This window comes from Natrix helvetica (assembly GCF_964273705.1).
Source record: "Natrix helvetica genome assembly, chromosome: 5".
NCBI classification, from domain to species: Eukaryota; Metazoa; Chordata; class Lepidosauria; order Squamata; family Natricidae; genus Natrix; species Natrix helvetica.
The window spans coordinates 128,165,168-128,184,618 of NC_138551.1; the positions used below are offsets into that span (position 1 = coordinate 128,165,168).

At 43.9% G+C, this 19,451-nt stretch overlaps 1 protein-coding gene across 1 annotated transcript in view; it reads left to right on the forward strand.

The window, feature by feature from the left end:
• Positions 1-18,518, forward strand: part of LOC309392709 (vomeronasal type-2 receptor 26-like) — a gene marked incomplete at both ends in the record, with an annotated part of 60,235 nt that extends 41,717 nt beyond the window's left edge. The window contains one exon of the mRNA XM_081954137.1: positions 18,450-18,518. Coding sequence (XP_081810263.1) covers positions 18,450-18,518 — 69 coding nt within the window. The remainder of the gene's footprint in view (positions 1-18,449) is intronic.
• Positions 18,519-19,451: the final 933 nt, after the last annotated feature.

Below are 19,451 nucleotides of genomic sequence, written 5' to 3' on the forward strand. Positions count from 1 at the left end.
CCGTAACTATGAGGACCTTTTTCAGGTTGTGATGATGGTTGTGGGGGATCCGGTTCCAGCATCATCTGTTTTATTAATGGAAGCCCTGCCATCTGGTCCTATTTTGGCATCGGAGATTTCTGCACACTCCGCCAAGGACCATGTCATCGCCCAAGAGCTCAATTGGGGGTGGAGGGGGTGGCCGAAGGGGCCAGTCAGCACAGAGTCCCTTCCGTTCCACACCCAGCAACGTGAGTTGTCCGCTCAAGGGGGCTGCCTACTCTGGGGGAGTCGTGTGGTGGTGCCCCAGAGGCTGTTGGGGGCCAGTTTTGGCAGCTCTTCCTCTAGGCCAGCCAGGCATCATGCGGATGAAGGCACTTGCCCGCAGTTATGCCTGGTGGCCCAACTTAGACAAGGGCATCACCGATTGGGTCGCATCTTGTCAGCCTTGCCAAGAGTCAAGCAACCAAGAAAGAAAACACTTAGCTCCATTTTTCAGAATTAAAAGTACTTTTACTGGTTATGGAAAGATAGCAGCAAAGTAAGGCAAGGTCTGAGGCAGAAGGGCGCAGAATCATACATATCAATATTTGTCCCACCCCCTCCCCCCGACAACCCCCATCCCATTGCCCAATCTGCAAATCCCTCAGGTGTCATGTGGGTTGCATCTCCAAGAAGCATCATCAGATTGATATGCAGGACAGTTGGCCTTGACCAACTCTGAACACCAGGCATCAGCATGCACAGTAGATGGTGAGAACAAAACTCCCTCTTTAACACATCCGGTTCCGGCGGCTGACAGCGACGGGCAAGCCTTGCTCGTCCCGCGCATCCCCGGTGGGCTTCCCACTCCTTGGGGGGCACAGGACGCCCCTTAGAGGGGCGGGGGATCCCTGCGGGGGATCCCTGCGGGGGATCCCTGGATCGCCGGCGGCTGGCGGGGGGCCTCCCGCCTCGCTCCAGGCACTGGGGAGCACGAAGGGGAGACGCTCTGGCGTCTTCGCTGTGAGGCTGATCGGAGAAAAAGAGAACAGAAGGATGCGGCTGCGGTGCGGTGAGGCGTGAACTTCCTCCATTCCCTTTAACAACTTTAACAAGAATCAGTCAGCTGTTTAAATTTTACTTTCGGCTTGACTTGGAGAGGCGCGACTGGAGGGAGGGGGATTTCCCCCCCTCCCTCGGACAGGCGGCTGGAAACGATTTCGCTCTTAGCCCCAGGGGAAGGAGGAGGGGGAGAGCCAACCAATGATGTCACGCCCCTACTAAGTGAATTTTCGGATTTAAACCTTAAAACAATGATGATCTGGAAACTTTGGGAACTCTGAACTTTGAAAACTTTATTTGTTGCCTCTAAACCCGAAGCTGGCAGGGCAAGATGGCACACTTCCGTTGTCTTTATGAAATGTGAAATCTGACTCCACCTTTAAAACTTCAGGCTTCCGGTCTTTGTCTCCGTGCTACTCAGATAAATCTCTTGTTGATTGCTGTCTTTTGAACTCCCTGGAGTGAAAAATTTTGCTCTACTGCCAGGGCCAATGGAAAAAATTCTCTTCTGCCTGGACCTTCTGTCTCCTGGACTCTCCTGGCTGTCCTGCCTTTCTGACTGACCATTCTTTATACTGACTGAACTTTTTATTCTACAAATAATGGCACCTAAAAAACCACCTCCTGGAAAGCCTGGCTTTGCTGCCTCTGCCCCGACATCTGCAACCTCCAGTCCTAGTACACAATCAACGATAACAGCTTTGATGCAACCTAAATCTACGGAGATGGAGCTTCAACAAATGTTCCAGCAACTTCTACAGGGACAAGAGGAAATAAAGAAACAATTGAAGGAGATGAAAGAAGAAATTAAAGAGAACCAGGCCAAAATTAATAAGAACTCACAGAGATTGGACCTTTTGGAGGGTGGGGCGGCTGAGATGAGGGAGGGGATGGAGGGCATGCAGAAGGGAAACAAAGAACAAGGTTACAGGAGGTGGCGAGTCTTGAGGAATCGACCTGGGAGGAGTTTGACTTGGTTGCCATCGAGGATTTGGACAGAATGCGTGGACGACTGCAACCCACCACATGTTTATTGGACCCGTGCCCCTCCTGGCTTGTACTGGCATCCTGGGAGGTTACACGAGACTGGCTCCTGGACCTAGTGAACGCTTCGCTGAGCGGGGGGATCTCTCCCGGCCGCCTTGAAAGAGGCGGTGGTGAGACCCTTGCTCAAGAAGCCTTCCCTGGATCCTTTGGAGCTGGCCAATTATCGTCCTGTCTCCAACCTTCCCTTTTTGGCGAAGGTTGTAGAGAGTGTGGTGGCCTACCAGTTTCCACGGCATCTGGAGGAAAATGATTATCTAGACCCGCGCCAGTCCGGCTTCCGCCCCGGTCACAGCACGGAGACGGCCTTGGTCGCGTTGGTGGATGATCTCTGGAGGGCCAGAGATAGAGGTTGTTCCTCTATCCTGGTCCTATTAGACCTCTCGGCGGCTTTTGATACCATCGACCATGGTATCCTGCTGCGCCGGCTGGAGGGGTTGGGGGTCCGGGGCACCGTTTTGCAGTGGTTCGACTCCTACCTTTCTGGCCGGACGCAGCGTGTATTGGCAGGGGAGGAGAGGTCGACCCTACGCCCCCTTACTTGTGGGGTGCCACAGGGGTCGGTCCTCTCGCCACTCCTGTTCAACACATATATGAAGCCGCTGGGTGAGCTCATCCGTGGTTTCGGGGTGGGATACCATCTGTACGCTGATGATACTCAGCTGTACTTTTCCACCCCGAACCACCCCAACGAGGCCATCGAAGTGATGTCCCGGTGTGTGGAAGCCGTACGGATCTGGATGGATGACAACCGACTCAAACTCAACCCCTCCAAGACGGAGTGGCTGTGGGTACCGGCTCCCCGGTTCAGCCAATTAATTCCATCATTGGCCATCGGGGGCATTCAACTTGCCCCCATGGAGCGGGTGCGCAATTTGGGCGTCCTCCTGGATGCCCGGCTGTCCATGGATGACCATGTGACAGCCGTGGCAAGGGGGGCGTTCCACCAGGTTCGCCTGGTGCGCCAATTGCGCCCCCTACTGGACCGGGACGCCTTACGCACAGTCACTCATGCGCTGGTGACGTCTCGCTTGGACTACTGTAACGCTCTCTACATGGGGCTTCCCTTGAAATGCACCCGGAGGCTACAGTTGGTCCAGAACGCAGCCGCGCGGGTAATTATGGGGAGTACTAGGTACTCCCATGTGACACCGTTCCTGCGCGAGCTGCACTGGCTTCCTGTGGTCTATCGGGTGCGTTTCAAGGTTTTGATAACAATCTTTAAAGCGCTCCATGGCTCAGGACCTAGTTACTTGCGGGATCGTATTCTGCCCCATACATCCCTGCGACCAATCCGCTCGCACAGAGAGGGCCTCCTCCAGGTGCCGTCCACCAGACAGTGTCGAGGGGCGGCGCCTAGGAGTAGAGCCTTCTCTGTGGCGGGCCCAGCCCTGTGGTATGACCTCCCTCCGGATATTAGGAATACCTCTGACCTCCGCTCCTTTCGTGTAAAGCTCAAGACCCACCTTTTTCAAGTTGCTGGCCTGGCTCAACTTTGATCCAACTATATCGCTCCTGACGGGTTTTTTTTTATTTGGGGTATTTTAATTGCATTCAATTTATTTAGGGGTTTTTAAACATTGTGTTTTTACTTGTTTTTATCTATCAGTTCACCTCCTCCTTGTATATGTCGTGTATATGTCTTAGTATATGTTTTGTTATATGTATGTCGATATATTTATTTCCTATGTTTTGTTGTACGCCGCCCCGAGTCCTTCGGGAGAGGGTGCGGCTAAGAAATAAATATTTATTATTATTATTATTATTAACTTGACACCCAGCAGATGAAAATAGAGTTTGAGAGAATGTCTTTTTATTTTAGATTTCAAAATGTGATGGAGGCAGATGATGAAAACATAAGGGACATCATGACAAACATTTTGGCTGAATACATCCAGAAAGAGAAACAACAGATGGGGTGGGAAATTGACCTGGTTTATAGAGTGAACTCAGCCTACGCTAGAACACACAACGTTTCCAGGGAGGTACACATTAAACTCCTTAGAAAAAGTACAAGAGATGAAATTCTGAGTGCACAAAGGGGGTAAGCCCTGACATACAAAGATAAGGAGATAACCATTCTGAAACAGATCCCCAAGAAAGTGAGGGAAAAAAGAAAATGCTATTCGCAATTAGCAAATAAGTTATACCAGAAGGGGTGTGGTTTAGATGGTTGATGCCTGAAGGTATGCTGATATTTTGGGAGGAGACAAGAGTTAGAATTAATACACCCATAGAGGTGCAGGCCTTTATGGAAAAAAACAAACTACTCCTAGAAAAACCAGATGACTCCTCATCAGATACACAAGACACGGGAGGGGCTGGACCACTGTCGGCGGGGGGAGATGGGGCAATACCGAGAAAGCTCAGATCACAAAAATGAGTAAGAAAATCCACCTGACATAAACTGATAGAAATTATTAACTGAATTTATATGCTGACTATATGTTACTACTTAATAATGAATTATGTGCAAATGTATACTATGAGTATGGAGGGGGGCGCACCTACCGCACATTGCAGTTGCCAAAATTTGTAACTTTTCCCCTACCTTTTTCCTTTGTAAAATACCAAAAAAAGACCAATAAAACTTTGTTATAAAAAAAAAACTCCCTCTTTAACAATCTCTCCTGTACCAAATATTCCCCTCCCAAATACCATGCCCCCCCTCCCTGTTTCAATGGCAGCCGAAAGCGAATAGCGAAACAGAGACTGACACATGCTTTTTTAAAAAATACTCTTTTCTGGGCCTGGCTAGTCTAAAGAAAGGAGGGATTTGGGTGACATGATAGCCGTATTCCAGTATTTGAGGGGCTGCCACAAAAGAAGAGGGAGGTCAAATTATTCTCCAAAGCACCAGAGGGCAGGACAAGAAACAACGGATGGAAACTAAACAAAGAGGAAAAACAACCTAGAATTAAATGGAAACCTCCTGACAGTGAGGACAATTAACCAGTGGAACAGCTGGCCACCGGAAGATGGGGCTGCTCCATCACTGGAGGTTTCTGAGAAGAGACTGGACAGTCACTTGTCTTGAGATGGTATAGGTTCTCCTGCTTGAGCAGGGGGTTGGACTAGAAGACCTCCAAGGTCCCCTCCAGCTCTATTCTATTCTATTCTATTCTGGAAACCTTTGAATTCCACCTTGAAGCCGTCTGACAGCTAGAAAGCTTTCATCCAGGAAATTACACCGGTGGAAATTGTGGCTAAAGGATTCTGTGCTCCCACTGTGTCAACTTTGATCACATCTGCAGGAGGAGAGATTATTTTGAGTTCTTGTTCAGAGAACTCCTGTTCAGTCGTGTCCAACACCTGTAGGCCATTGCTTTCCATGGTGCCCTGAGAAGCTCCGACTGTTGGGTCAGATTGATGCTATCAAGCCAACCTGTTCTTTGCTCCCTCTTCAGCTTCTTCCACTAACCATTCCTAGCATCACTGACTTTTCCAATGAATTTGCACGCATGACGTGGCCAAATGGCTAAATGACATATGCCTAAAACATGTGAAGAACGGTTGCAGGGATTGGGTATGGCTCGTCTAGAGAAGGCCCTGGCGTGACATGATAGAGGTCTTCCAGTATTTGAGGGGCTGTCACAAAGAAAGGGGGGTCAACTTACTTTCCAAAGTAGGCAAGACTAGAAGCAATGGGTGGAAACTAATCAAGGAGAGAAGCAACCTAGAATTAAGGAGAAATTTCCTGACAGTGAGGACAATTAACCAGTGGAACAGCTTGCCACCAGAAATTGAGGGTGCTCCATCACTGGAGGCTTTCAAGAGGAGATTGGACAGCCACCTGTCTGAAATGATGCAGGGTCTCCTGTTTGAGCAAGGGGGTTGGACTAGAAGACCTCTGAGGTCCCTTCCAACTCTCTTACTGATCTTCCACCTCTGCATTGGGGAGAGGAAGATTACCTTTCAGGCCACAGGTGTGCCTCATGGACAGAGCTCCCACCCTGCTGGGAAGGAAAGGTTTGGTAACACAGAGACAAGGAAAGGACAAGGAGAGGGAAGGGAAGGCTATGGAATTCTTCCTTAAGGAAGAAGACTGGAAGGGTAAATAGAAACACCTGGGATGCTCTGCCTTACCCCTCTGACAGGTGGCTCTGGCAGGGCCCCTTTCCCTCCTTTGGGGCTATTCTGGATGGAGCAGATGAAGACAAGGGGAGGAGACAAAAGGGAGACACCGCAGGGATCCCGGCAGGCATCTTAGGAAGTCTGGCAAAACAGGTGCTCCGGCCGTCCTGCCTCCTCGCTTCTTCCCACCTGATTCCTGCCTATTTGTGTTGTTTGGGTCAATGGTGCAGAGCCCTGTGACCCTCCCCTCCGTCCTTGCTAGAGGTGTGGCAGGGGGGCTGGCCTCCTCCCCACACAGACCTCCCACCCTTAGGATGCCCTAACTGAGCGGTTGCTGGATGGCTGCAGGGGAGCTGAGCCTCTAGCAAGGGGTGGGCGATTCCCCTCGGCTGGCCTCCTGCCCCCTCCGTCAGCTCTCTTGGATTCGGGGGGCTTTGTAGTGCCCACCACATGGGGGTCCTGATCCTGTTGCTCTTGCTAAGTAGCCCAGGGTTTCTTTGGGTCTTGATTGGCCTTATTTTTCTCTCTTGCCAAGGCAATGTTGAAAGGATGGCAATAACTTTGAGGCTGGGACCTAGAAAGCTTTTCCTCTCAGAAATGGGATTATTAGATTATTGTTTGGCAGACTCAAGTCACATTTTGATTAGAAAATCCACAAGGGATTAAAAGAAATAAGGGAAAACCTGTAGTCCTCCACTAACGATCGCAATTGAGCCCAAAATTTCTGTTGCTAGGTGACACTGCAATGATGCAATGACGGTATTTGGGGAGGACAAACCAGGAGTGGGAATGGGGAGACGAAGAGCCAAAGAAAGATCGGACGAGATATACAAAATTTAATTGCACACATTTCAGGCTAAATATCCTTAGAATCAACGGTGTGTTCAGGTAAATAATTGTGGACTTACAACCACAATTGAGCCCAAAATTTATGTAACTAACCAAGACGTTTGTTAAGCGGGTTCTGCCCCATTTACGACCTTTCTTGCCGCAGTTGTTAAGTGAATCATTGCAGTTGTTAAGTGAATACTATGGTTGTTAAGAGAATCTGGCTTCCACATTGACTTTGCTTGCCAGAAGGTCGCAAAAGGGGATCGATCATCTTAGCCCGGGACGCTGTGACCGTCATAAATATGAATCAGTTGCCAAGTGTCCGAATTTCGATCATGTCATTAGTCACTTTTTCCTCAGTGCCATTGTAACTTTGATTGGTCACTAAATGAAGTGTCGTAAGTCGGGGACCACCTGTACTATTGATACATTATAAGATTCCCTACCTGTAAGATAAGCTGTTTTTCCTTGCCAAGGAGGACTATGCTTAGATAATGGGATGCCCATAGTTTCTTCTCTTCTATGCAAAGAATTCCTTCCATCTTAGTTAGCATGTGGTCTCTCTCTTTGTGGACTCTTAAGTAACCTTATGACTTCTTCTTTTTTTTCATTCACGTCCTAAATCCTGAATCAACAAATGACACTTGGGCCAACCGTGTGCTGCAACTGCCAAAAAAGCCCACACAGTCCTAGGCTGCATTAACAGAGGCTCAAGGTCACAAGAGGTGTTAATACCGCTCTATAAGGCCTTGGTAGGAACCCACTTGGAATCCTGCATCCAGTTTTGGTCGCCATAAAGAAAAAAAGATGTTGAGACTCTAGAAAGAGGGCAGAGAAGAGCAACAAAGAGGATTAGGGGGATGGAGACATACTAAGAACAGTTGCAGGAATTGGGTATGTCTGGTCCAGTGAAAAGAAGGACTAAGGGGGGGTCTGATAAACGGTCTTCCAACATTTGATGGCTGCCCCAAAGAAGAGGGGGGTCCACCTATTCTCCAAAGCACCAGAAGGCAGGAAAAAGAAGCAAAGGGTGGGAACTAATCAAGGAGAGAAGCAACCTAGAACTAAGGAAGAATTTCCAGACAGTTAGAAGAATTAAGCAGTGAAATGACACCAGAGGTTGTTGATGTCTTTAAGAAGAGATTGGAGAGCCACTATTCTGAAATGGTGGAGGGTTCTCTGCTTGAGCAGGGGGTTGGACTAGACGACCTCCAAGGTCCCTTCCAAGGCTATTGTTCTGCTATTCGGTTATTCTGTTTAGCTTATATAACTGACTTTCTGTGTAAAGGGGGCAGGATGTTCTGTCCTATCCAGGCAAACTTTCCTTTCTACTTTCCTTTGATGAGTTAAACTACAACAAATTGTAACTTTTGACTTCCAGGTTCCCTCTTTGTAGGACAGAATCCTTTTCAACCAGAACGTTCCCAGTAAATCCTCATGGAATGATCTGCTTGTCCCAGATTGCTTAATCGTGCTTGCCGGGGCAGGAGCCGAGACCCAGATTGGGCCAACAATTTCTCCTCACTAGTTAGTCCCTTGCCTTCCCTGATCCCCATTAGCTTTGCTACAACCCCCCTCTCTTCCCTGACCCCCATTAGCTCCTCTCAGCTTCTCTGGCTGGTCCCTTCTATGCAGGGGTGGGATTGAAAAATTTCAGCATCCAATTGGCTGCCCAGTTGCTAGATGGGCGTGGCCATCGGGGCGTGGCCTACTTGGTTTCCTGCCCCACGGCCAGAGGGGGGGGCGTGTTTTCACCCTCCCTAGGCTCCGGAGGCTTTCCTCGGGCCTCCAGGAGGTGAAAATGGCTTCCCCCAGACCTCACCCAGGCCCCAGAGGCCCTCTGGAGGCCGGAAATGGGCCTGTTTCTGGACTTCTGGTAGGCCCACTTTTCACACTCCCAGAGCCTCCGTGCCCCATACTTATTTTGCATCCAAAACAGGCCGCGTGGAGACTCCTGGAAGGGGAGGGCGGGGTCAGCCAGTCCTTGCAATTGCTGGTTCCGTGAAGGAGATTAAAATTAACATCAGGTTCCCCTGAATCTGTCTGAACCGGCTGAATCCCACCCCTCCTTCTATGTCCCCCCATGAGCTCTGCTCAGTTTCTCCTAGCTGGTACCCTGCCTTCCCCGATCCCATTAGCTCCCCTGGGTTCTTCTGACACAAACGAAGGGACCCCAAAGAACAGAATAACAGAGTTGGAAGGGACCTTGGAGGTCTTCTAGTCCAACCTCCTGCTCAGGCAGGAAAGCATCTAACATTTCAGACATATAGTTGTCCAATCTCTTCTTAAAAACCTCCAGTAATGGAGCCCCCACAACTTCTGGTGGCAGGTAGTTCCACTGAGTAATTGTTCTTCGTGTTGGGAAATTTCTCCTTAGTTCTAGATTGTTTTTCTCCTTGTTTACTTTCCATCTGTTGCTTCTTGTCCTGCCTTTAGGTGCTGTGGATAATAGGTGGACCCCTCCTTTTGTCCGTGGCAGACCCTCAGATATTGGAAGGCGGCTGTCATGTCACCCCCAGTCCTTCTTTTGACTACAAGTCACTCAAAGTCAAAATTCACTCCAAGCATCTCTATGCCACTAGGAGCTCCGCTTTAGACGCGGCCTTGTAAGCCAATATATTGTTCCCCACTTTCTACCAACTAGGAAGACACATTAACTAGAAAGTATATATAATATGACACATCTTGCAATACGTTTAATGGGAGCTGTTTCGTATCCAATTTTCCACTTAACTCTTGTGGCATTCCACAATCAATCCTCAGGGTTTTAACTGGAGGGAAGCTGTGCACCCAACCAGGCCTAATTAAGTCAAAGAACAAGCAGTTGCATTCACACAGCAACCAAACGTGGTTAGTTTTAACCTGGGCTAGGTTTTTTTGTGGGTGGTTGGTTTAAGAGGTTGTGACCTTTGTACTTTCCTTTGACGAGTTAAACTAGAAAAGATTGTAACTTTTTTTTAATTTTTTAATTTATTTTTCTTTAAAAAGGACAAAACAACACATACAGAACAAGAGCAAGGAGGAAAAAATAGGAAAAACAATTTCATCAAACATGTCGTTTGGTTACAAGTTTTTGTGCAGCAGTTTTTACAATTAAGAATAAAGTCACTGGTTATCCATTAGACATAACTAAATATTTCATTGAGCATTGTGTGTTCAAATTGCCATTAGTATTCTTTCATTTGTGGCAGCCCTTCTTTCCTTACATCCGTAATTATCTATTAAGTAACAATAAGTCTTTATAGAATTATAATATCACCAATCTCTAAGAAATAAGAATAAGGATTAAATCAAAAAATTCCCATTAATTCATATTACACATTTCTACATTCAGTTAACCGTAAAATTTTCAATCATCCACAACTCCAAATATAATTTTCCATTATTAATTATCAATCCATGTAGTCATTAAGTGTTTCAATTTATATATATATATATATATATATATATATATATATATATATATATATATATATATATATATATATATATATATATATATATATATATATATATATATATATATATCCATTGTTCATTACATCATCATTAATCCATTTTAGATTATAAAATAGTCACTACCTACAATTATACCTAACGATTTAAATCATCCCACTCTTATACATTAAGTACATAATTATTCTTCATATATCGTATAAGTAAGTAATCTATTTCATAGTGAAAAATTAGCATATAAAAAAGAAAAAAAAGCATTCACAACATTAAATATAGCTTTCTATTATTACATATAAGATAAAATAGAGAAAAAAAAAACAGTTTCATTTCCAGGTTTTTTAATCCAGCCATTGGTAAAACAAATCCCATACTTTATAAAATTGCTCATCCTCTAGTTCTCTAATTTCAAATGTAAGTTTACTCATTTCAGCACAGTCCATTATTTTCCGAATAGTTTCTTCCTCTGTTGGTAATTTCTCATTTTTCCAGTTTTTGGCAAATACAATTTTAGCAGCTGTTAACACATTTATAATAAATATTTCAGGTCCTTATTGTATATTTCTGGTATTATTCCCAATAAAAAGAGTTCTGGTTTTAAGTCTATATATTTATGTATCATTTTCTCCAACCACATGTGTATTTTAGTCCAGTATCTTTTAGCTTCAGAACAAGTCCACCACATGTGGTAGAATGTGCCCGGCATATGTTGACATTTCCAGCATTTTTCGGATTTATTCTTAGACATTCTTGCTATTCTCGATGGGGATAAGTGCCACTTATAAAACATCTTATACAAATTCTTTTTATATGCAGTTGACATTGTCATTTTATAGTTTTGAGTCCACAGTTTTTGCCATTTTTCTAAATCAATCCCATGCCCAAAGTTTTTTCCCCAAGCTAACATAGTTACTTTAATTGTTCTTCATATAATTTCACCTCTAATAAATAGGCATAAAATTTTTGAATTACTTTTTCGTCGTTACCTGTTAAGATTTTATCTAATTCAGTCATTTTATCATAAAAGCCCTCATTTTTTCGATCTTCATTGTATCTAGAATGTATTTGCACATATGAATACCAATTGACTTCAATACCTTCTTCTTTCAATTCTTGTATAGATTTAAGTTCACCCTCAGTATTCAATAATTCAGCATATCTAACTGTTTCTTCCCTTTTATATATTATTGAATATGAAAAAGCTTCAATGGTTGATATCCAGACTGGAATTTTCAAGTAGTGCAACCTCTTAACCTTCTCCCAATTTGATAACAGAGCCTCTCTTATAAAATGCCTTCTAAAATAACCATGTGTTTTAGTTCCCTTATACCATAAATATGCGTGCCATCCCAACAACAGGTCGTGACCCTCTAGATTCAAAAGCCTAGCATTTCTTAGCATTATCCATTCCTTGATCCACATCAGGCTGGCTGCCTGGTAATATAACTCCCAGTCAGGTAGGCCCCACTCTCCTCTTGATTTAGCATCTTGTAACAATTTACATTTTATTCTTACTTTTTCCCCCTGCCATATGAATTTCAACATCATTTTATTTACATCTTCAAAGTAGTCTTTCCCCAACTTAATTGGAATAGTCTGGAACAAATATAGAATTCTAGGTAGAATATTCATTTTGATTGTTGAGATTCTCCCAATCATTGATAATTGAAGATTCTCCCATTTTGCCAGATCTATTGCAATTTGTTGCTTCAATCTAAGATAATTATCTTCTTTAAGGGTGCTGCATCTGGCTGTTAGGTAAATCCCCAAATATTTAAATTTATTTCTAATTTGCATTTCCAAAATTTCCGCCAATTCTTCTTTTTGTTTTGAGGGTATATTTTTTGTCAAAATCTCTGTTTTGTCTTTATTTATTTTCAAACCTGCAACTTCTCCATACGCCTCAATTTTTTCTATCAATTTGGGTGCAGATTGAAGTGGCTCCTCAAGAATAAAGACTAGATCATCTGCAAATGCTTGCAGCTTATATTCTTCCTTTTTGATAGTCATTCCCTTTATTTCTTCCTCTTCTCTAATCTTTCTGTTTAGTACTTCTAATGTTAAAACAAAAAGTAGTGGTGATAGTGGACAGCCTTGTCTCGTACCTCTTTTTATTTCAATGGGATCCGTCAGTTCTCCATTTATCATTATCTTTGCTTGTGGTATATCGTTTGTATGGCTTGAATAAAGTTCTTACCATGTTTCACCAAAAATATGACAGGGGCTTATTTTCTTTTGCCCCACGAAATATGCCCTTGGGCTTATTGTCAGGGAGGGCTTATTGTTTTGGGGCTGCCGGGCGGCTGCTCCCTTGTGAACTGGCTCCCGAAGAGCCGGGCACAGCCTCAGGGGCGAAGCAGCCATGAGGTAACCATGCCCACGAGCAGCCGCCCGGCAAATCCCCTCTCCAGTCGGGAAGAGCGCCATTCACTGACCTAGGGGGTAATCCCTAAGGTGCCAATCCATGTGGTGCTCTGCCCGCCCCCCAGCTCCTGCGGCTTGGCACATTCAGGATACCCCCTAGGTCAGTGCATGGAGCTCTGCCCGGCTGGAGAAGGGGGTTGCGCAAGCGCCTGTTCCGCCTGCAGCCTCACCAAGCCCTTGCACAGCTCTCCCAGGCCATCGCCGCTGGCTGCTGCTGCCCGCCGCCGCCCGCTGCCGCCCCGCTCCGCGCATAACTTCCAAACTCCAAAAGTCGGGGCCGAGTCTTCCAGCATCGGCCGCTCTAGGAGTGCTCTCTATGGTGGGCCGGCTGCTGGAAGACTCTGTCCGGAAGACTCTCTGTCCAGTAAATGATGCTCTCTGTAAATGGCGCTCTCTGTAAATGGCGCTCTTCCCGGCTGGAGAGGGGATTTGCCGGGCGGCTGCTCGTGGGCATGGCTACCTCATGGCTGCTTCGCCCCTGAGGCTGTGCCCGGCTCTTCGGGAGCCAGTTCACAAGGGAGCAGCCGCCCGGCAACTCTCCCCTTCGGCCTGGCAGAACGCCACTCCCTGGTATCCTGAAGGCGGCAAGCAACGTGAGCGCTCCCCCCCCCCGGCTCCTGGACTTGGCACTTTCGGAATAACGTTAGGTCAGTGAGCGGTGCTCTGCCTGGCCGGAGGGGGGGTTTATTTTCGGGGGTGGGCTTATATTTTTGCCCACGCGAAAAATGTGGCAAGGGTTTAGTTTCGGGACATGTTGTATTTTCAGGGAAACACAGTACCAAAGTTCATTTGTTCCATTTGTTGTATCATAAATATCCAATTCACATTATCAAAGGCTTTCTGCGCATCCAAGAACATCAAAGCCATTTGCTTCTCAGAGTGGGCCTCATAATATTCCAAAGTATCCAAAATTATTCTTATATTATCTCTAATTTGCCTCTTTGGTAAAAAGCCATTTTGGTCCGGATGAATAAACCCATTTAAATATTTTTTCAGTCTCTCCGCCAATATAGAAGCAAATAACTTGTAGTCTGAATTCAACAAAGAGATAGGTTTATAATTCTTAATTTGCGTATGGTCTGCCTCCTCTTTGGGTAGCAATGTAATATATGTCTCCAGCCATGAGTTAGGTATTTTGCTTTCAATCATTACTTCATTCATAACTTCTAGTAGTGGAATGGCCAAGGATTTCTCTAGTGTTCTATAGAATTCCACAGGAAGGCCATCCGGTCCCGGGGCTTTCCCATTATTTTGTCTTTTAAGGGCTTCAGTTAACTCCATCATTGTTATTTTATCTTCTAATATAGTTCTAGTATCACTTGGTATTTGGGGGAGTTTGGCATTTTGTAAATATTGTTTCACTTCTTCCTCTTTTATATTCTCTTGTTCATACAACTTAGCGTAGTAATCTTGTATAATTTTCTTCTTTTCCATATTTCCATAGTGCAATTGTCCTTGTTCATCTCTTAGTTGTTGTATTTTCTTGGTCTCTCTTTCTTTTCTCAGTTTATATGCCAGCCATCTTCCTGGTTTATTTGCATTTTCAAAGTAGTTCTGTTTAGCGCCTCTGATTTTTTGAGCCAAGTCCTCCTTTTCCAGTAGGTCCATTTTGTGTTTTATTGTGTCCATTTTAATTTTAATCTCTTTCCTTTGTGGAGATTTCTGTAATTCTTTTTCTAGTATACTATAGTCTTTTTCTAGGTCCTTAGACACTTGTCTTTTCTTTAAATTTCTCTTTCTTGCGTAGTCTATTATCAAACCTCTAGAAAAGGCCTTCAGTGTATCCCAGAGATTCTGTAAGGACGTATCTTCTTTTTTGTTTTCTTTAAAAAAGAAAGTCAATTCTTTTTCCATTTTCTTTACAAATTCTTTCTCTTTCAATATCATATTATTTAGTGTCCATCTCGATCTTGTTCTTTGTTGTCTCCATCCTATTGTCATTGGGTTGTGGTCCGCCCAAGTATTCGACTCAATTTCCACTTCTTGTGCACTGCTAGATAGGTCCGTTGAAGCCCAAGTCATATCAATTCTAGAGAATGATAAATGTCTGTTTGAGTAGAAGGTGTATTGTTTTTTAGTAGGGTTCCTTTCTCTCCAAACATCTTTTAGGTTTATTTCATCCATCATCCTGAAGGACTTTGGGAGTGTTTTTCTATTTAATTTTGCTGTTTTATGGGTTTTATAGTCCATATTCTGGTCTACAATGCCATTAAAGTCTCCCATCATACAAATATCAGCATAGTCTAAGTCAGAAATTTTCTTATGGATTTTTTTATAAAATTCATCTTGTTTTTCATTAAGTGCGTAAATTCCAATTAGAAGTATTTTCCTAACATTGTCTATTATTTCCACCATTAAAATTCTTCCATCTTCATCTGTATAAATTTGTTTCGCAGGAATTTTATCTTTAATATAAAGGGTCACTCCTCTTTTCTTACCATCCGCTAACAAAGTAAAAATTTTTCCCAGTTTTGGTTGCACTAATAGGTGGCCATTTCTTTGCTGGATATGTACTTCTTGTAGGCAAATTATGTCTAATTTTAATTTTTCTAATTTATGAAATATTTTCTTTCTTTTATTTGGCAAATTAAGTCCATTTATATTAATTGAAAGTAATTTTATTCCTTCCATCCTTATGTTTTATATATAGGATTTATAGCTCTAGTTGATCTTGGTTCCCGTTGTGCTCTAATCTCTACACCCCCAACAGCACCTTCTTCCATGTCAATTCCACCTACAGCACCCTCTATCTTCTCAGTTTCAATTATAGGTATATCTAGCAGTTGCACTGGTGGTTCTTCGTTTCCAGGCTTCGCTGCCTTTCCTCTCAAATGTTCTGCCTAGAAGGCTTCTGCTTTCTCAATTGTATCAATTCTGTATCTCTGCCCTTTCCATAAGAATATTAGGCCTTCCGGAATCAGCCATCTATAGTTAACTCCTATTTTAAGTAAAACTGTAGTCAAGAATTGGTACTTTCTTCTCTTCTCTCTCACCCTTCTTGGTATTTGCTTTAGAATTACAATCTCCTTGCCTTTATATTCCAGTTTTCTATCTCTTATGTTTTGCAAGATTTGTAGTTTTAGTGCTTTTTAGAAAATCTTACGTGGACTTCCCTTGGGAGGGAGTTTCTCGTTGCATATCTTGTATTTACTCGAAATGTCTCATCTATGCCATCCAGTATCTTCTCTTCGGGTATCTCTAATATTTCTATGAGGATTTCAGATATTCTTTGTGGCAAATTTTCTCCCTTTTCTTCTACTATATTTTGAAATCTTAGAAAGTATTCAGAGCGCTCCATCTCCCATCCGATTATTGCACTGCTTTCTGTTTCCACTTCACTCAATCTAGAATCAAATTCTTCATCCCTCTTTTCTCTTTGCTCCTCTCTTTCAGCAATTTTTTGCATATATTCTTCTTGTTTTTTGACCCACTGTTGTATATCTTCTATTTTTCCCTCTGCTTTATCTGTTTTTTTCTATGTTGCCAATTCATTGGTCCATTGTCTCCATCTTCATTTCCACATTGTCCAATTTCTTTATAAGTGTATCAAATTTTACATCAGAGCTTGTTTGTAGTTTCTGTATTGATTGCATAATTGAATCTAATGATATGGTCTTCTCTTTTTCCTGTTGAATCATAGATTGTATTGATCTTTGTCCTCCTGCCGGTGAGGAGGCAGGGGTTGTTGTTGTGGAGCCCACTGGTGTTGGCTTTCTACTCATCTTGCTAATTTATTTTCTCTTCTTCTTCTTCTTCGTTTTGTAGTTCAATCCAATTGCAATAAACTCTAGAAAAAAAGATTAAAAAAGGAAAAGAAAGAGAGGAGGAAAGGAGAAGAAAAAGTGTATAGCAATTAGATAAAAATAGTAAGCAGAGAGGTCAAGATTAAAATAGAGAGAAAAGAATATAGAGAATATGATGAGAAATACGGAAAAGAGGTAAAAGAAAGAAAAGGGCAAAAAAAAGCAATCTATATAAAAAGATAAGGGTGGGTGAAGGGGAAGGAAGGAGAGGAAGAAAAATTGTATCTCTAATATTTCAAAAAGGAGAGGAAAAAAAAAAGGAAGACCAAAAAAAAATTGTTCAGCACTTCCAGGCTTCAGGACTTCAAAAAAAAAAAAAAAAAAAAAGTTAAGAGTGTAACAAACAGCACACGCACCAACAGAAAAAAAGAAAAATCATCACATCCCCAACAGAATAGTATAAACACTTGATATAGTTTCCAAAGTCACTCCAATTTTCTCTTATGAGTTTTCATTCATCTTCCAAGATAGGTTTCCAGACCTTAAAGCTCCACAAGAAACAGCCTGCAGTAAACAGCTGTACTTCTTGTCTCTTATTGGGTCTTGACCTTGAGTAGGAGGTTTTTTCTCAAAATAGTCCCAGCAGTAGGAATTAGTAACAATGTTTCAAAGTCCACTAGATGGCAGTGTTAAAATGTATCCAGTCCCTAGCCCCTTAAAGCGCTGCCTTTAGTTAGAAAGGAAAGTTAGACTAAGTAAAAGAAAAATCTTTCAGGCATTGAAAAGAATAAAGTGAAATAATAAGGAAAAAAAATAGCTCTAATCAAATCACTTCTAAAAAAAGAAAATTAAAAGTAAAGAGAAGGCTTCAACAACAATTGTAACAGCTGTAACAAGAGTCCAGTCTGGCTTCCGGTAAATAAAAGGGGGAAAAAAACCCAAATGGTTTCAATTAACTCTATTCAAACCCACTGCTAAGTCTCTAGTTATATTCTGTTTTCCTTAAGTTTCCAATTTTAGGGTGTCCTCTGTATAATTTAAACAAAAAAAGAAAAAAAAAACTTTTTCAAATAGTCTCACCAAAAAGCGGCATGCTTCTTTCTCTCCTGCTTTGCGAGTGTCTCTGGATCCCCTGGAATTTCCCCTTACCTCCCACCATCTCTCCGGGATGGCTTGGGTCCCATCGGTCCGTCCAAACGATCGGAATTCAGCGGCTAATCCGGAGTAACCAGAAAAGCCACGGTAACGCTGCGACGCGTAGCTCCTCCTCCTCAAAAGATTGTAACTTTTGACTTCCAGGTTTCCTATTTGTAGGACAGAATCTTTCTGAACCGGAACGTTCCCAGTAAATCCTCATGAAATGATCTGCTTGTCCCAGATTGCTTAATCGTGTTTGTCGGGACACGAGCCAAGACCCAGATTGGGCCAACAATTTCTCCTCACTAGTTAGTCCCTTGCCTTCCCTGATCCCCATTAGCTTTGCTACTAGTCTCCTCTCTTCCCTGACCCCCATTAGCTCCGCTCGGTTTCTCTGGTTGGTCCCTTGCCTTCTATGTTCCCCCACTAGCACTGTTCATGGCACCGAATGGCTCAATGACGGGTGTCGGTGGGAGGCTGGCTTTCGGGTGGGAGGTCTGTGGAGGGAGGGAGCAGAGCCCCCCACCTGTAACAATGTGGGAGACACAGCATTACAGGGCTCCAAACAATTGATGCAGAGAACAATTGATGCAGGGGATGCAGCCAGGAATCCGATGCAAACAGCAGGAAGGGAAGGCAGCAGCAGGAACGCCTGCTTGCCAGCCTCCCCACGATGCCTTCCAGGATCCTTTTGGTGTTTCTCTCCTGCCTTTTCTGTAGGCTGCTACTACTACAGATGTTTCCCACGAGGAAAGAGGTCCTGGCCCCATGCAGAAATCGGACTGGTAAGTCAGAGAATCCCAGGTTATTTGCATTTGCCCTTTTAGTTTTCTTCCTTAAGGAAGAATTCCATAGCCTTCTTTTCCTTCTCCTTGTCCTTTCCTTCTCTGTATGTCACCAAATATTTGACTCCCAGCAGGCTCTGTCCATGAGCCACCCCTCTGGCCTGAAACGCAAACCCCTCCCCCCGTGCAAAGGCAACAGAGGAATAATAGAGTCGAAAGGGACCTCAGAGGTCTTCCAGTCCAACCCATCCAGGAAGCGGCTGCTTCAGTTCTGCAACTGACTTTCTTGGGGAAAAAAAGAGCTGAGCTGAAGAAGCTTCTTGGTTGAGAATAACAGAGTTGGGAGGGACAAGCAGGAGGCACAGAATTTCATAAGGCTGGGAGGGTGAGGGTTAGGGTTGACCAAGATTGAACCTGGTTAAGACTTGGATGAGAGACCACAAGGAAATCCCAGGGCCATCATGTCACATGAGAAAAGTTTTTTTTAAAAAAAAAATCCTAGAAGGAAACGGCATGATTTCCCCATTGTTGCCAAGAAAACAAGAGATAATCTCTGGGAACTGAGTTCAATTCAAAAAAGATTGGGTAGGAGGTCCTGATGATTGGTCCAAAGTCACCCAGTGGGTTTCATAGCTGAGGCAGGATTTGAACTCACCGTCTCTTGCTTTCCAGCCTGGTGCCTTAACCCCTACTAGACCAAACCTTCAAATGGTGCATTGCTCTCCCAATCAGCTGCAATGAAAAATTGCACAGGAGATGGGTCTCCTGAGGTGGGCCGTTTAGGGAACCTTCAAGTCCAGCAGCAGTCTACCTTAATGTTTTGGGATCTAGCAGTCGGAAGGAGCTATGGCAGCTTAGCATGAACCTATGCCTCCAGATAGGTGAGGCTGGTCTATCAGGGCAAAGATGGGAGGGAGCATCCTGCTTCTGCTTTTGC